General features: G+C 36.0%; 1 protein-coding gene across 2 annotated transcripts in view; it reads right to left on the bottom strand.

The window, feature by feature from the left end:
* LOC145271348 (ADP-ribose pyrophosphatase-like) overlaps window positions 1-18,856 on the bottom strand; it is a 157,612-nt gene that overhangs the window by 95,844 nt on the left and 42,912 nt on the right. The window contains exon 1 of one of the 2 annotated variants that reach the window (XM_080126892.1): window positions 15,373-15,542. The exons of the other annotated variant lie outside the window; for it this stretch is intronic. Within the exon in view, the coding sequence (XP_079983018.1) occupies window positions 15,373-15,388 (16 nt within the window). The 5' untranslated portion in view covers window positions 15,389-15,542. Of the gene's footprint in view, window positions 1-15,372; window positions 15,543-18,856 lie in introns of those variants that run through there. 2 annotated transcript variants of the gene reach the window in all.

Below are 18,856 nucleotides of genomic sequence, written 5' to 3' on the forward strand. Positions count from 1 at the left end.
TGTACAGACACACACACACACACGTTCACTTTTATATATATATATATATATATATATATATATATATAGGTTCTTGTAGCCTCTGTTTTTGAGTGGCATAAGAGACATGTTGCTACTCATCTCCCTTCATAATACCCCCGCAAATTATGTCCCCGATAGTAGCTCCCTACTTCAAAGTGGCACTGTGCCTTGTTTGGGGTGAACATTGAAAAAAAAAAAAAAAAGATGTCTCTGCCTATGGTGCCAGATCAGATATTGTGTATGGACTTGTTATAAGGTACAGCAGACTAACCATTATGGTATCCGTTTGATGCACAGTTAGCATTTCAGCCCGGTGTTGCCCAGGTGTTTGGAGGTGTATGTTGAGCAAAAAAAAAAAGTGGTAGTAGGAAGGCAGGCTCAAACCGGTACCGCCAAGAAGGAAAAGAACATGAAAAAAACGTGATGTCTTTGCTGTTACAACCACCACCAAACCAGAAGTGATGTAGGTTTAAATTAAGATTAGACAATCGAAAAGAGGGGATGACTTTTGAAAATATCGGCGAAAAAAGCGACCCCCCCTCCAATTTTTCGATATTTTTCATCTTCAAAACGATACTGATCTTGTAAAAATCCGTCGCCTCTGTCAAAAATTTTAGGCAGACATGCAAACATACATACATTTACATATTTGGTAACTCCAATTTTCGACCCAAACCGATTAAAAAGCTTGTCCTATCTCTGAATACCCTTTATGTAAAATTTCAAATGTTTAGACCAGAAATTGTCTGAGCAATTTGGTAGAGACCGCAGAGGTCAAATTTTTTTTACCCCTATTATGACCCCTTAACATTTATGGTTTTGGGTTTAAATCAAGTTATTAAGTTAGATCCATGTCCAAGGAACCTATATCTAAAATTTCAAGTGTTTAGACCCAAAATTGGCAGAGAAGTTTAGTAGAGTTTTCAAAGGTCAAATTGTTGAATTTTTACCCCTTAACAGATTACAAAGATTTTCCCAAATCTCAGCACCCTATATATCAAATTTCGAGTCTGCAGACTGGAAATTGACAGCGATATTGTGTAGGGAAATGTACACAGACAGACAGACAGACAGACACACACTTTCACCTTTTTATATATATATATATATAATTTAAAGGAGATTAGAACAATAGTCTAAAGAGCTGAGTGACGGAAAATAATCACAACAATCAAGAGGTAATATATTTTGGTTCCACATCTGGCCTAATAAAACATAGAATTTCAACGCACAAACATTCTTTTAAAAATAACTCTCTATCAAACCAAACTACTCTATCCAACTATATTTGGCAACTAAAAAACAGCAATATTTCTTTCAACTTAAAATGGCAAATAATTGAGACTTGCAAATCATATAAACCAGGAGATAAATTTTGTGCACTATGTACAAAAGAGACCCTAAAAATTTTAAAATATGAAGATATAAAAAGTACAACCAAACTATTAAATTCAAGACAAGAGCTTCTGACATGTAATCATAAACGTTGGTTTAAATTTAATAAATATAAACCACCTTAAATCATTAAAAATTACTTATTAGTAAAAATAGATTACAATTATTATTATATTTTTTTTTTTTAAATAAATTAAGTTAGACCAATTACCTCCCTTAGACCCGTAAAACAAATAATAAATAAAGTCAAGAACACATGACAATTATCTCCCCTTAAAAACTTGTAATAAAAATATTCTCTCTATATATATAAACTGTAGCGTCTTTAAATCAAAAATACGCTAATGGAAACAATTTATTGCACGAGCGTCGCCCTTTTAAAATTCATCATTCAATAAAATAAAAAGCTATAGCAAACATCTAAATGAGTATTTTAACCATAGTTCCTGATTTCAAAAAGCGAAAAATTAAAAGGTAAATATCTCTATATATTTTTAAAGCAAACTTCTAATGTAAATTCAAATCTATATTTTTCTCTACTTATTTCTATCTCTAACCCATATTAATTTTCTTATAAATTTTAAATCCAAACCTTTTATTTCAATTTTTTTCAGATTCATCTGCCTTACTTTTAATGCTAGGCTTATTTATGGTGTCTTTTAAATTCAATAAAAACCCTCCTAAATTTGCTGATGAGGAGACCTTGCTTACCAAAAAACTATATATAATTGTTCTACATAACTTCATGTATACCACAATAAAAAGCACGGATTTCCGAAACGATCGTACAGATAATTGATTTTGTTGTTGTTCCTTCTTATGAAACTGATTTTTAATTTAATTAAAATTTGATTTTTAAATTTAAAAAATTTTTTAAATTTTAAATTATAAATCACATTACTTATATATATATATATATATATATATATATATATATATATATAAGGTAGCTTGAGGTAGTTGCCTGTCTAGCCGCACTGATGAGCTGTGAAACAGCGAAACAGTACTGTATGTGGATGACTATAGTGCTCCTCACCTTGAGTTGAGCATATTGAGAAATGAAAAACGAATTACCATTAGCATATAAGCGACGCTCTTTGTGTAAACAAATCGAGCGGAGGTATTTCGGACGATATCTAAAACATTGTTAAACTCACTACTCGTTCAAGCAGCCGCCAATAGCGTAATGGTTAGAAGCCTTGACTGCCGTATAAACGGTCGGGTTTCAATCCTGGCTTGAGGTAGTTGCCTGTCTAGCCGCACTGATGAGCTGTGAAACAGCGAAACAGTACTGTATGTGGATGACTATATGTATATATATATATATAAAGAATTTTTATGATATTTGGGCTTGACATAGTCTTTCTTCTCTTCTAGATAAAAAAAGAATTTTTACAGGAAAATTTTTATATTACACCAGCCAAGATTACACCAGTGTAACGTAAAATATTTCTCTTATAGATAAAAAAAAAAAAAAAATTTTTACACAGGAATATTTTATGGTTGGTGTCACGTAAAATAATCACGTGTAAAAATTCATCTTTTTTTAATCTATAGGAGAAGAAAATCTATTTTGAAGACTGGATTTTGTCGATTTTCGATACCAATCGGATGAATTTCTGTACAAAATATATCTTAAGCACACTTATATATATATATCATTTTTCTTTTTTCTTCAAATGAATATTAATTACTAGCTGGTCGCCCGGCGTTGCCTGGTCACTACATTTAAACATATTTTAATTTATGCAGATTGTGTATGTATTTTAAACTCAATCCTCTGTTGAATAAAATATATATTAACGAGGAATAATTTGCCTTGTGGACAAATTCGCAAAAAAAAAAAAAAATAAATAAATAAATAATAATGATAATGTCGTTCATCAAACTCCGTCTGTGTTTGTTTACAATCTCATGTCAGCTGATATTTGGGCTTGAAGATGAATGCCCTGGAAAAATCACTTCTGATTAATGTTTTGTTTTAAAATATGCTAACAAAGAAATGATTTGCAGCGATTTTAAATGGTACCTCTTCTTTTATCATAAATTGAACTCATTAATAAGAAAAAATTAAAATTAAATGGCGAGATACAACCGGGCTTGAACACGCGACCATTCGATACGTAGTCAAATGCTCTACCACAGATGTCAATAATTCTGGATTTTTTTTTTTTTTTTTTTTTTTTAAGAATAAATAATTTACCAAGATTTCATTATCTCCCTTACTGGACTAATTTGCAAAAAAAAAATAATAATGATAATGTCGTTCATCAAATTCCGTCCGTGTTTGTTTACAATACCATGTCAGCTGATATTTGGGCTTGACAATCTTAAAAATAGTCATTCTTCTCTCATAGATAAATAAGAAGTACTTTTACGGGGGAATATTTTACGTTACACCGGCCAAGGTTACACCAGTGTAACGTAAAACATTCCCCTGTAAAAAATTTTTTTATCTGTAAGAGAAGAAAACCTATTTTTGAAATCGGAATGTTTTGATTTTCGATACTTATCGGATTATTTCTGTACAAAACATTAAAGAATGCTGCCAAATAGATAAATTAGCTTCGTGTGAAATTTGCAAAAGATAGGCTTAGCTGTTTCGGAACCTATGAGGAACTCATACACATACATACAAAGTGACTTTTAGATACTAGTAGAGATTAGTATTTAATGTAAAAAAAAAAAAAAGAAAAAAAAAGAAAAAAAAAAGAAAAAAAAAGAAAAAAAAAGAAAAAAAAGAAAAAAGAAAAAAAAGAAAAAAAAAGAAAAAAAAAGAAAAAAGAAAAGAAAAAAAAGAAGAAAAAAAAAGACAAATTTAACAACAAAACATATTTAAGAACGCTGCCAAATAGATAAATTAGCTTCGTGTGAAATTTGCAAAAGATAGGCTTAGCTGTTTCGGAACCTATGAGGAACTCACACACACACATACAAAGTGACTTTTAGATACTAGTAGAGATTAGTATTTAATGTAAAAAAAAGAAAAAAAAAGAAAAAAAAGAAAAAAAAGAAAAAAAAAGAAAAAAAAAGAAAAAAAGAAAAGAAAAAAAGAAAAGAAAAAAAGAAAAGAAAAAAAAAAGACAAATTTAATAACAACAAAATTATTTGCATTTTAAAGCATATCAAAAAAAAAAAAATTCTATCTTTTATTTCGTCCAAATATATGGACTCTCGTATTTCTGAGGTTTGAGATGTTTGCCTCCTGACAGAACGTAAAAACCATACAACCAATAAGAGTAGATAGTATCAACAATTCAAAAAAAAAAAATTGTTTTAAACAAAAGACCTTCTGGTAGCAGCTGGTGGTCCAAGGCAGTTGCGTTTAATTACCTGTCCGAGAAGAGCAGAAGGTTCTTGTTTCATTCTCTCTGGTGGGTGGGTGGGGGAATCACAATTTATATATTTAGCCTTTCAGTTTGGTTTCATGCCTGGCCAATGTACCACTGGTGCTATATTTAGCTTCCTAGACTAATGGATAAATCAGACACAATAGACCACATGGAAGACAAAATTCAACAGAGCTGAAATACAGCATAAGTTTTCTACATAACAGTTAATAAAGCAGGTGCTCGCCAATCTTTCACAAAAAACACCCGTCTAGCCGAATCCACTGTGAAAAATTTCCCCCACTCTTTATCTGTGCCTAAATCAAAACGTGGATTCCATGAACAAAGCTTCTTTCTTAGAACTGCACGCCTGTGGAACTCTGTTCCGTCTGCCTGCTTCCCACCTGACTACAACTTGGATGTGTTCAGGTCCAACGTTAACAAATTCCTAATGAACCGCCCCCTAAAGTAAACACTTTATCAAATCTCCACACTAACGTAATGTACGTACTTGCAATAACCCTTATCCCTGAGTAGCTTCTGGGCCTTGATAAGTGGTGACCACTGTGTAAAAAATTAAAAAAAAAAAAAATCAATATTAATAGTTGTTCAGACGTTTGGCATTGCCCGCCACAACATGACACAGATACTACGCTGTGATCATAGCCAAAAGGCCCAACATATCAATTTTCAATGTTTTTAATTAAGAATTTGCTAAGAATTTTAAAACTATCTTATTTGACCGCTTAAATGCTTCTGAATTCTTTTGTCATACACTTTTTTTTTTTTTTTCCCCAAAAAAATTTAAATGTCATCCACCTTTTTTTTTTTTTTCCCCCAAAAAAATTTAAATTGTGGACGTGTTTACAAATGAACCAAAATCCATTTTGACATATTTAATTTTTTTAATGCAATGCACCACTGGTGCTATATTTAACTTGCTTGACTAATGGATAAACCAAACGTAATAGACTACTTGGAAGAAAAAATTCGACATGCTATTGTTGAAATATAGTTTAATTTAATACTTGGAGTTTGTGAAAATTAGACCTCTAGATTACGCTATATACACGTGTGCCTTAGATACCATATTCCCGAAATTGTATTCTATAATATAAATCTCACCTGTCTGTTTAAAATGTATGTATGTTTGTATGTCTGCCTAAAACTTTTGGCAGAGGTGACAGATTTTCACGAGATCGGTATCATTTTGAGGCTCGACCGCTCATTTGACAACGCCGGGCATCCAGGCTATTTCAATTATAAATGTAAAAATATTTATCTGTTGAATAAACCACATATTCGTATAATAAAAATATTTTTCTGTGTTTTATTTTAATTTAAAGTTTACCAACTATTAAAAACTTGGAAACTACTGAGTGGATTTGGATGACATTTTGTATGCACCTTTGTTATTATAAGTTGCAGCAAACTAAGTATTATGGTATCCGTTTGATGCAGTTATACATTAATCTATAATATAAATCTCACCTGTCTGTTTAAATGTATGTAAGTATGGTTGGTTGGTTGTTTTTGTTTTACGGCATATCAACCCTTTTCGGGTTATTTAATGCCGAATCCAAAGATTTTGAAGAAAATTTTTTTTAATAGAATATATTTGTTGTTTTCAAGTCGGTTTCTATTTAACCCACAGTTGGGACCCTAACAGGTACTACCACTCCAGGTCAGAGTGGACCTGGGAGCAATGGTAATTAAAGGGTGGCTCCACACTCCCCAAAGCCCACAAGCTGGGGCCTCACCACTGGATATAGTTTAAGGTCATATCCAGGACCCCCATTGAGGGACTTTTACCATCTGCAGGGGGGCAGTCGGCGTATTCTAATGCCCCACCGACAGGGCCAGGTTACCGGGTGTATTGTAACTATTCTGTACTTTCACCTAACAATTTAATAAACAAAAATATATCGTAAAACTTGAAGGACCTGAACTCTCCTGTGTCTTAAGATCGTTTTTATTAAATTCTATTTTTTATTTTCTTTAAAAAATAATTTTCTACCTTATCGATTTTCGTAATTTTTGGATATAATCATCTGAAAAATACGAGGAATACGTAGATTCCATTGTTTGCATGTGAAATTCAGATTTACGAAATGGTAATTAAAGGGTGGCTCCACACTCCCCAAAGCCCACAAGCTGGGGCCTCACCACTGGATATAGTTTAAGGTCATATCCAGGACCGTATGTAGGTATGTTTGTATTGAAAAATCGGCCAAAAACATTAATTCCTTCACCCTCAACTGGGCACTTTTTTACAAGGAGGGGTCACTTTTTTCGCCGATATTTTCAAAAGTCATCCCCTCTTTTCGATTGACTAGCCTTAATTTAAACATTTGTCACTTCTGGTTTGGCAATGGGAGCAACAGCTAATGCATCACGGTTTTTTTTTCATGTTTTTTTCCTCCTTCGCAGTATGGGTTTGAGCCTGCCTACTTCTTTTTTTTTTCTCAACACCCAGGCAACGCCGGGCACCCAGGCTATTTCAATTATAAATGTCAAAATATTTATCTGTTGAATAAACCACATATTCGTATAATAAAAATATTTTTCTGTGTTTTATTTTAATTTAAAAAAAAAAGATAACACCCTATTTTTCTCTGCCTGTCTGTCCATTAAACTTCTTGGAAACTACTGAGTGGATTTGGATGAAATTTTGTATGGACCTTTGTTATTATAAGTTGCAGCAAACTAAGTATTATGGTATCCGTTTGAGGCACAGTTATACATTAATAAGGATTAGTACTAGATGCAAATAGTACAAATGTAACCATACTGAACCGTCAATCTATAATATAAATCTCACCTGTCTGTTTAAATGTATGTATGTATGTTTGTATATCTTGCATATATTGTCAGGTCATGTCATATGCTACTGGTACCATGTAACCCAGTACTACCTGCCTCATGGTCGGGTCACCGGCGACTAAACTGGTTCCCCCACCAGACTTGTTTGGTGAGGAGGGCGGCTAGTCTCCCTGAAGGATTAAAAACAAGACCTTCCAAAGGGCGAATGAACTCTTTTTCTGGGTCAACGGCCAACTAGCACCGTGTATATTTGTGTGTGTGTGTATATGTGTATTGGGGTAGAGAGGGCTCCCGTAAGCCGTGGTGAAGGCAACCTTTCTAGGAGAAGCAAATCTCTGATTTAAAAAACCATAAAGCAGAAGACCAGTACCTGCATTAAGCTGGTCTGCAGTTTAATTTGTTGCTGGCTATCTTGCTCTTGCTTGTTGCTGGATCTCAACATTTTGAACCGAGAGAGAGACTTAGCTGTCGTACAAAGCTAAGACTCTTTAACATCATATTTGTATAGATACTCCCTCAGACATTTGGGCTCATGGATTTTAAATGTCTGAGGGAGTGGCACTCGTCTGACAAGACGTTGCAATCATCATATATCTTGCAAAAACTTTCGACAGTGGCAACAGATTTTCACGAGATCGGTATCATTTTGAAGCTGGCATCTCGGACGACAAATATCGAAAAATTGGCCAAATACATTAAACTCGGCCGTTTTGTACAAGGAGGGGTCGAATTTTTTTGCCGACATTTTAGCTGGCTACCTACTGTTGTTTTGATTCCCTCCCCATGCTAATACCATTTTTTTTTAACACCTCCCCCCACATTCACAGGTTCGAGCCTGCCTTCCTACTACCACTTTTTTTTTTTTTTTTGCACAACACACACCTACGGGCAACGCCAGGCACCCAGGCTAGTTTGAAATCAACCATTTGTTCTGAGTCAATGAATGGGCAAAAAGTGCCACTGCACGACATAATCACATTGACACACCGGTTCTCGTTAGATTACCGAAGGTTAAGCAACGTTGAACCTGGTCAGCACTAAATGGGTGACCATTTGGGACTTCCAGGTGCTGTATGTGCTCTCCGCTTATCTCGGCATTGTTTCCAGTCGTCCTGGACTTCTGCCACTGGACTCAAACAGTGCCGATTCAGAATAGGTGTGGTTGCAGTTTGCACCACCCTTGCTTCACAATTAAACGCACTGCTGCCCCCTACAGAGAGTATCCTTTGTCTTTCGAGACTGAACGGAGGCATCGATTAAAGTACCACTGGTGCTATATTTAACTTACTTGACTAATGGACATACTCACGAGAGCTTTGCCATATGCTTGAAAACAAAAATCCGCCTCCTATCACGAGCTTGAGACCATTTTTTTTAGCTGTCAAAAGTGGCACGCCAATCTCAACCCTTATCTGTCAGGCTCGTTTCTTTCCTGATAAAGGGGAAAGACTCTCTGTTTTTTGGGGTTGGGATCTATCTATCTCACATTTATCGGATAGTTTTGGATCTTGAAGTAGTTTTCTAATTTAGATCCTTACATTAAGTGGTTTCATGCCTTGTCTGAAGCGATTTCTTTTAAAATAAAAATAAAAAAATAAAGATCTGGAAAATATGTCTACACCTCATTAATATCTTATTTTTAAGAAGTGTCTGGTTAATTTCAATGCATCTAAAACCAAGCTTCTCTCTTTTCATCATCAACACTCTGACCCTATCTGACCCCAATTGAAGTAAATGGCTCTCGTTTTGGGGAAACACTATGCTTTGATAAGCTTCTGAGTTTGACCTTCATTCTTGATCTGAAAAATGGAGTGCCTACACCAAATCCATTGTCAAGGTCAACGGAAAAATGGAGGATCATAAGGCAGGGTAGGATACTCCAAGCAGCTCCGATCCAGATGTAGCAACAGTACTCCATCCTTGGATGTACCTGGCTCTTATACAGGTAGAAATTGCATCGGCAGTGAAATATCTACTGGAGCGGTCCAGTAGATATTTCACATTTCACTGCCGATGCAATTTCTACCTGTATAAGAGCCAGGTACATCCAAGGATGGAGTACTGTTGCTACATCTGGATCGGAGCTGCTTGGAGTATCCTACCCTGCCTTAACGGAGTTCAAAACCGGTTTTGAAACCTGGTAGGTGATGCTTTTTTTCTCTTCCCTGCCACCTCTTTCCCACAGAAGAGACATTGCTAACATGTCTCTGCTCTATCGTTATTTTCACGGCAAGAGCTTGTCAGAGCTCCAATCTATGGTCCCCCTTGCCAAACTTTTACAAAAATCATTCGTCTAGCCAAAATCACTATCAACAATTTTCCCCACTCTGTCGGTGCCTAAACACGAATTCCATGAACAAAGCTTCTTTCCGAGAACTGCCTGCCTATGGAACTCTGTTCTGCTGGCCTGCTTTCCAGCTGACTACAATAGGGTTGTCTTCGAGTTCAATGTAAACAGGTCTTGTTGAGCCATTTCTTAAAAAAAAAAAAAAAAAAAAAAAAAATCATACCAAATTCCCACCATTAACGATTACTACCATACCTATATCCTCGAGTAGCCTTTGGGCCTTGATAAGTGGTGACCCCCCCCCTTGTAAAAAAAAACAAAAAACAAATGCTTCTTTCTGATATCAGCATTTTCTTAGTCGATCTCACAAAGGTTTACCAAGAATATTTCTTAAGCATCGAAACTTTTAGCGAAAATAAACCAAAATGGTTGATATACCGTGAAACAAAACACTCAAACCAAACACTATGAATAAATATTTGAAGATTAAAAAAAAACTGAAACAATCAAACCTCACATTTCATCAGCGATGTTTCCGACAAAGGTGTAAGAATTGTTGTTTTCTGGGACGGAATTTACACATCTCACGCTTGTATAGTTTCTTGTTATGTTTTTAGCTCCTTACATCAAGTGGCTACATGCCTTGTCTGGAGCAACTTTCATTTTTTATTTTTCAGATAATCTAAGCCATTATCTGTTGGTGGTTATGATCTGCACTGGAGCCGGCATCTTCCTACAGCAGTTTACGTAACCAAAAACTAAACGAAAACTGTTAAAATGTTTTTGATTCATAATGAGGATAGATATTTAACTGGTGGCCACATCACTAATATGTGACACAAGGTCAGAACGGGGGGAGGATCCAAACAAGCTCCCCAAAAGGAGGGGCACTGTTGCATTTACAAAACTTGCCCGAGTACCCTATTGGCATTCCCCGGTTGGGGCGCCTCAGGCAACAAGCAATAAACTTGCTCTACCCGAAAGCCGGATGGAAAGGCCTGAGAGGGTGAACCTCCTGAGTAATACCTCAGTCCGACAGGTACTGAGCCGATTCCCAACGTCGCACCTGTCGGGCTGAGTGTTCAGAATGGATCCTTGACGAGTACTCTAACCAGTCTCCAAGCCGCCAAAGCTGCAAGGAGACGCATCCCCATTCATAATGAGGGTATGACCACAAGAAATTGGACAATCTTATTTATAACTACGTGTTAGGACAATCAACCAATGAGAAGCCTCCGACCTCATTATAAAAATATCAAATTTTGGATTCAAATCAGTTCGCTATCAGTCTCCGTTTTGACAAAACCAAATCACTGCTGATTGTGCCGCCATCTTTGTAATTAAAAATTACTCAACATTCGAGATCGTGACTGCAGTGATTCTTCGCCGATTTGATTTGCTACCACCATCTTTGTTCAACGTAATGGATCACCACTCAACAAAATCTTTGTGGTCTCAAACTCAAAATGAGGTTATCTGATACTATCGACGTTTTTATTTTACTCATGTTTACCCCTTACAAAGCATATCGCCACTTGGATGTAAGGGGCTACTATTTGGGGCCATGTCTAGGAAAGATTAACAAGATATTTGTTTATGTTACATTTAAACTTCTGCATATCAGTACAGCCAGGGAAGCAGGCAGCAGGAAGGGAATTCCAAAGTCTAGCTGTTCGATGGAAGAAACTATTAGAATAGAAAGCTTTCTAGCATTTAGGGACATCAACAGTGAAGGGGTGAGATTTTGTTGCTAAGCGGGTTTGTCGGAGAGATGTACGTCGAGGGGACACAAGTGAAACGAGTTCATCAGAACACATTCCATTAAAATATTTTTAAAACAGGCACAGTGATGCAACATTGCGGTGATGGGACAGGGGTTGGAGCTTAGTTGATAAAGTGGGACCGATTAGATTGACAACTCTTTTTTGGACTTTATTTAAGAGGGAGAGACTAGTGGTAGATGCACCAGCCCAGATGTGGCAACAATACTCCATGCATGGGTGCATGATGGCCTTATAGAGGTACAGGATACTCTCAGGCATGAGTAGTCTTCTAGCTTGATAGAGGGAACCCATCTTCTTTGCAGCAGCCTTTGCAATGCCCTCTATGTATTTGTTCGAGTTCATACTGCCCACAAATGTTAGGCTGAGGAGTTTGAAGGTAGAATTCTCAGGTAGAGTGTTATTTGTCATGGATACAGGTGGTTGGAGAGGCGTCTTGTAATTGTTAAAGGAGAGCAGCTTTGTTTTACTCACATTAAATGTTACCAATGTTAAGAAGTTAAAAAATCAAAAAAGGAAAAATATATGACTCGAATAGGAGTACTGTTCTCAATCCTTCATCCCTGCTTCAACCAATCAGGTTTCAGACTACCACACTTATAATCAAGCCCAATCTTAACTATCCCCCCCGCTTCTTCTTCTTTCTCTCACCCCTCTAATTGACGCACCATCACCCACATACCAGTAGAGGATCCATCTCTGACAATCATTCTGACAGAAACTATGCCATTGTGACAGTAATAGCTATTTTTCTGTTGCGCTGTAGTATGATGCTATCAGTATCCCAACCCGAAAGTCTTAGGAAGTGGGGAGAAAGAAAAAAAAAAGAAGCAGGGCTGCTGAGAAAATGGTGGCATCTTTCTATTGATCCAGTAGATATCTCACTGCTGATGCAATTCTCTACCTGTATAAGAGCCAGGAATACTGTTTCCACATTTTTTTTTATTACACTTTAACAACAAACAAGGCACATTGCCACTTTGGTGGAGGGGGCTACTATCAGGGGCAACAACTACTGGAGTACTATGTAGGGATTTGGGCAGCAAGATGTCAGTTCACATTACACTTGAACTTCTGCACATCAGAACAGTTGGGGAAGCAGGGATCTGGAATGGAATTCCAGAGTCCAGCGGTTCTGGGGAAGAAACTACTGGAGTAGAAAGATCTTTTACATCTAGGGAACTCTACTGTGTGGGGGTGGGATTTAGCTGCCTGTCGGGTTTGTTGAGGTTGTCGACGTCGTGGGGGCACAAGTGTCTGCAGTTCGCCAGAGCATTCACCATTAAAATACTTGTAGAACAGGCAGAGGGATGCAACATTTTGTCGATGAGACAGAGACTGAAGCTTAGATGATAGTTCAATACCTATCAGATTGGCGATTCTCTTTTGAACAGAGAGACTAGTAGCAGTAAAAAAGAAGAAATTCTCTACATGTATAAAAGCCAGGGACGTCCAAGGATGAAATACTGTTGCCACATCTTTGTAGCCTAGTAGGGGATGCCCTTTTCTCTTCCCTGCAACCTCTTTCCCACAGAAGAGATGTTGCAAGCCTGTCTCTACTTTATCATTATTTTCATGGCAAGTGCTCGTCTGAGCTCCAATCGATGGCTTGACTTTCACGAAAAATGCTTGTCTTACTGGAACCACTATCAATAATTTCCCCCACTCTTTATCTGTGCCTAAACCTAAACGTAGATTCCATGAACAAAGTTTCTTTCTTAGAACTGCGCACCGGTGGAACTTTGTCCTATTTTCCTGCTTTCCAATTTGTCATCTTCAAGTCCAACGTGGACAAATTCTTCATGAGCCATCCCTTTAAGTAATCCAATTTTCCAAATTGACACTACTAACAATGACTACGACTTGCTCCCCTTGACTACTGTACACTCATTAAACCCTTATGCTTGAGTGGCCTCCGGGCCTTGATAAATGGTGACTCCTTTGTAAAAAAAACAAAAAAAAAATGACAAAAGAAAGGGAAAATCTGCAGAACAATAGATAGAAAGTTGTTCACAAAGGCACACAAAAGGAAGCTGACATGGGATTGTTAACCAACGTGTGGCGGTGAATGGGAATAAAAAGGACCGAACAATGGATCTAAATATATCTCAGTTCTCATAAAATCATCGAAGTAAAGCAATTTGGAGCCTGGCCAATACCAGATGGGTGACTATTTAGGAATACTAGGTGCTGTATATATTTAGGTATGCAGGTATGTATAATAACAAAGGGAACCAAATCATGACGATCAAAGGCCGATGCGCTAGGTCACATATACCCGCTGATGCCACAGAGTTAGGTATTAGTAGATAAACGACTATTATGAAATTATGGTGTCTAATGAATAAAATTTGATGCAAATTTAAAATATTTGAGTGAAATAATAAAAAAGAGTAAAATAAAAAAAGTAAGATAAAAAATAAAAATAAAAAATAAAAATAAAAATGTAAAATTAAAAAAAAAATAAATAAAAATAAAATGTAAAAATAAGTGTAAAATTAAAAAAGCAAAAAAAAAGAGTAAAAATAAAAAAGTAAATGAATACAGATAAAATTTGATGCAGATTTAAAATATTTGAATGAAAAAGTGAAATAAAAAAGAAGTAAAATCAAAAAAATAATAAAATTAAAAAAATAATGAAATTAAAAAAAGTAAAAAAAAGTAAAAGTAAAAAAAGTAAAATTAAAAAAAAGTAAAATTTAAAAAAAAGTAAAATTAAAAAAAAGTAAAATTAAAAAAAAGTAAAATTAAAAAAAAGTAAAATTAAAAAAAAGTGAAATTAAAAAAAAGTAAAATTAAAAAAGTAAAATTAAAAAAAAGTAAAATTAAAAAAAAGTAAAAGTAAAAAAAGTAAAATTTAAAAAAAAGTAAAATTAAAAAAAAGTAAAATTAAAAAAAAGTAAAATTAAAAAAAAGTAAAATTAAAAAAAAGTAAAATTAAAAAAAAGTAAAATTAAAAAAAAGTAAAATTAAAAAAAAGTAAAATTAAAAAAAAGTAAAATTAAAAAAAAGTAAAATTAAAAAAAAGTAAAATTAAAAAAAAGTAAAATTAAAAAAAAGTAAAATTAAAAAAAGTAAAATTAAAAAAAAGTAAAATTAAAAAAAAGTAAAATTAAAAAAAAGTAAAATTAAAAAAAAGTAAAATTAAAAAAAAGTAAAATTAAAAAAAAGTAAAATTAAAAAAAAGTAAAATTAAAAAAAAGTAAAATTAAAAAAAAGTAAAATTAAAAAAAAGTAAAATTAAAAAAAAGTAAAATTAAAAAAGTAAAATAATAAAAAAGGCATTTTGGACAAATATGGTAAAATAGCCCCAAAAATCAAGTGTTTTTATTAGCCCTAAAAGAGCCCCTGGGGCACACCCAAGAGTTATTGCAAAGTATAGACAAACAAAATTATATAGAAATCAGTTAGTTACAACTTTTCAGAAAGTTTTATAAAAATCCAAAGCATCAATTTTTTTTTAATAAGCACAAAAATGTCAATTTTAGCCATTTACACCTGAAACGCACCCCTAGGGGGGCAGCCGGAGTTTTCCTGGAAAATCCGTTTTGTTAGTTTTTTACTCGTATCATGTTTAATGTTTGTGCAAAATTTCAAAAAATTCCAAGGCATAGTTATTGAGAAAAGTGCGGATGGACGAACGGAAGAACAGACAAGGGTGAATTTGCAGGTCCACCCTCCTTTTTCGGGGGGAAGAGGGCGAAAACGAGTAAAATAAAAAAGATTTTAAACTTACTAATTGTCGTCCGCATGGTGATAATTTTATATATACAACTTATACAAAAAAAAACTTCAATAACGTATAGCGACTTATACGAAGGTATGAAATACTCCACGCTGTGTCAGAGAATATACAACCTCGGTTGATGATGGAATTTAGTTTAATGAAATATAATTACAAATAAAACAATAATTGATGCGGGGGGGGCAGGTGGGGAGAAGGATGTTCATAATTTCTCACCCGTACACCGCTCCCACCCCCAACCTCAACAAAACGCCTCCCCAACATCTAACAAAAAAAAACAAAAAAACTCGAGGGTACAAAGTGAGGGGGTGGAGGTTTAATTGCAAACTAATCAGGTGGATCGGAATTGAAACTTCATTACAAAAAAAAACACAATGAAAGGTGAAATTACCTTTATTTTATTTACCTTGTATATAAAATGTTTAATAATTAGCACGTGGGTGGAAAGTTCATTTAACACCTGTGAGGTGAGCATTATACAGAGAGTTGTTAGGTCGTTGAATTAGTCTCTTTTTTTTGGGGGGGGGGCTATTGTTTCGTATGAGTGAAAAAATTGGTTGACAAATTGGTTTCTTCCTGAGGAGAAATCAACTCTTAAACTTCTTCGTCTTTCTTTCTCATCAAATCTTTCTTTAAGTACAGATATTAGATCCATTGCTCTTTCTGCTTCTTTTAAAATCAGTTCTCTCTATCTTAACACTTTCTCTCACCTATCTCTACAAATCTACAATCAGACCATGTATGGAGTACTGTTGTCATATTTGGGCTGGTGAATCTGTCTCATTTGAAGGTTTTTTTGTTTTTTTTACATGGTAGTCACCACTTATCAAGGCCCGGAAGCCACTCAGGGATAGGAGTTATTGCATGTACAGTAATCAATGGGATAGTATCGTAGTAATCGTTAGTAATGGAGATTTGATAAAGTGTCATTACCTAAGGGGGCGGTTTATCAGGAATTTGTTTATGTTGGACTTGAAGACGTCCAAGTTGTAGTCAGGTGGGAAACAGGCAAGCAGTAGAGAGTTCCACAGGCGTGCACTTCTGAGAAAGAAGCTTTGTTCATGGAATCTACGTTTTGATTTAGGCACAGATAAAGAGTAGGTTTCAGCTAGATGGGTGTTTATCGTGAAAGACTGCGGAGGGGGGACCAGAGATTGGAGCTCAGACGAGCACCTGCCATGGAAATAATGATAAAACAAAGACAGGCTCGCAACATCTCTTCTGTGGGAGAGAGGTTGCAGGGAAGAGAAAAGGGCATCCCTCACTAAGCCAGGAAGTCTATTTTGTACTCTGTCAAGGCAGGATAGGCTATTTTTTAGCTGGTTTTTTAAAGCTATTTTTTAGCTATTTTTCTAGCTATTTTTAGCTGTTTTTTAGCTATTTTTTTTTAGCTATTTTTTTAGCTGTTTGATAAGGTGCTAGTCTCAGTCTTTTCTGAAAATGCTATTTTGTTCTTTAGAATTGTCTGATCTATTCCCTGCTTCCTTTGTTCTAGCTCATTTGATTCACTGGTCTAGTGGTCTCCATCAATTTGCTATTTTAATACCTTATTATAATACCGCTTTCTATTCCAGTAGCTTCTTTCCAAGAAATGCAGGTTTGTGGAACTCTCTTCCCCTGTCAACTAAATCCTGTTACCTCAATTGTTCTACTGAGTCATCTGACGTTTAGAAAAAGCTTCTAGTCTGAATTTAACTCATTTTACCTAAGATTACTGTTATAGAGTCCATGACATGAATAGTACGGTTACCACAGTACCGAGTTGAACGCAACATGTTTGTGCCAAGGAGTGCAAAGGGGTCAACAAAGGTTACCGATGAGATAGATCAATCCCAGGACTTTTTTTTTTTTTTTTTACATTTTCACCTCAAACAAGGCACATTCCCACTTTGATGTAGGGGGCTACTATCAGGGACATAAGCTACAGGGGTACTATGTGGGGGAGTTGGGCAGCAAGATGTTGGTTCACGTTACACTTGAACTTCTGCATGTCAGTACAGTTGGGGAAGTAGGAACCCGAAAGGGGCTTCCAAAGTCTAGCGGTTCTGGGGAAGAAACTACTGGAGTATAAGGCTCTCTTACATCTAGGGGTCTCAACTGTGAAGGGGTGGGATTTTGCTGCTTGTCGGGTTTGTCGGGGGTATTTATGTTGAGGGGGTACAAGTGCTTGCAGTTCGTCGGAGCATTCACTGTTAAAGTACTTGTAGAACAGGCAGAGGGATGCTACATTTCGTCGATGGGACAGAGGCTGAAGCTTGGATGACAGTTCAGGACCTATTAGGTTGGCGACTGTCTTTTGAACGTTGTCTAGGAGCGAGAGACTAGTAGCAGATGCACCAGCCCAAATGTGACAACAATGCTCCATACATGGGCGAATGGTGGCCTTATAGAGGTATAGGATACTTTCAGGTGTCAGTAGTTTTCTAGCACAGTAGAGAGAGCCTACATTTTTCGCAGCGGCCTTATAGAGGTACAGGATACAGAACGCACCTGCATTACAAGACAATGGGTGTATTTAGGTGCGAGCCATTACTGGGAATTACAGCCCCATATACATATCCTGATATAAATAGAAACACACATGGGGATTTTTTAGTTAGTCAGTCAGTCGAGAGTTGAGTTTGAGTTTTGAGTCTGACAAACACAGTCGTCGGATTGAACATTGTCGTGGAAGATGAATCAATAGAGAGATTGCAAGCCTCCTTAGGATAGCCAGAGAGATATGGTCCCAATTGTCCAGAGAATAAGTTTTGCATTGTAGTTATGAGTTTTTTTTATCTAGGTGAGCTAACTCAGTCAAGAGATGTGAGGGTTAGGGTTAGGGTGATATAAAAAGCTATGTACGAGCCCTTCTAGTATCGCACAAAAACATGCGTTCACATCTCAAACCATTTTTCTTGTCATACACATACGCGCACACAAACATACATACGTTCACGTACATGCACTCACATTCACATGCATATGCACACACGCTAACGTGCACACATGGGCAACGTCACTTCCCCTTTGAAAGAAATCCACACATGCGCAAAAGACCACCGGAAACAACTATAAAAGCAAGAGACCTGAGCTGTTTCCTCCTTTTCGACTCAGCTCCCGAGCTGAGCGGTCGACGGACTATCCGCTCCCTTTCGGGGCGCGCGTCTGCTACTATGTGTGGGGTAAGAGTCAACAGACAATACGTACACCTTACATGTTTTCTATCTCCATGGCCTGGACTGATTTTCTCTTTCTCTCTCTACAACAATAGACTTTCCCTTTCACCAGCTAACAGCGAGAGACACACGACAAACTGGATGGACTTTCTCACTCTTTCTCTCTCTACAACAATAGACTTTCCTTCTCACCAGTTCACAGTGAGAGACGCACGCCAAACTAAACACGTGCTGTACCCTTTTCTTTCAATTGTTTCTTTACGAAATAAATTCTAGTTCGTTTACTTCAAATAAACGCGTTCTTCGTTTCTTCCTCA

This window comes from Euprymna scolopes, chromosome 46 (assembly GCF_053919585.1).
Source record: "Euprymna scolopes isolate OS-2025 chromosome 46, ASM5391958v1, whole genome shotgun sequence".
Taxonomy (NCBI): domain Eukaryota; kingdom Metazoa; phylum Mollusca; class Cephalopoda; order Sepiida; family Sepiolidae; genus Euprymna; species Euprymna scolopes.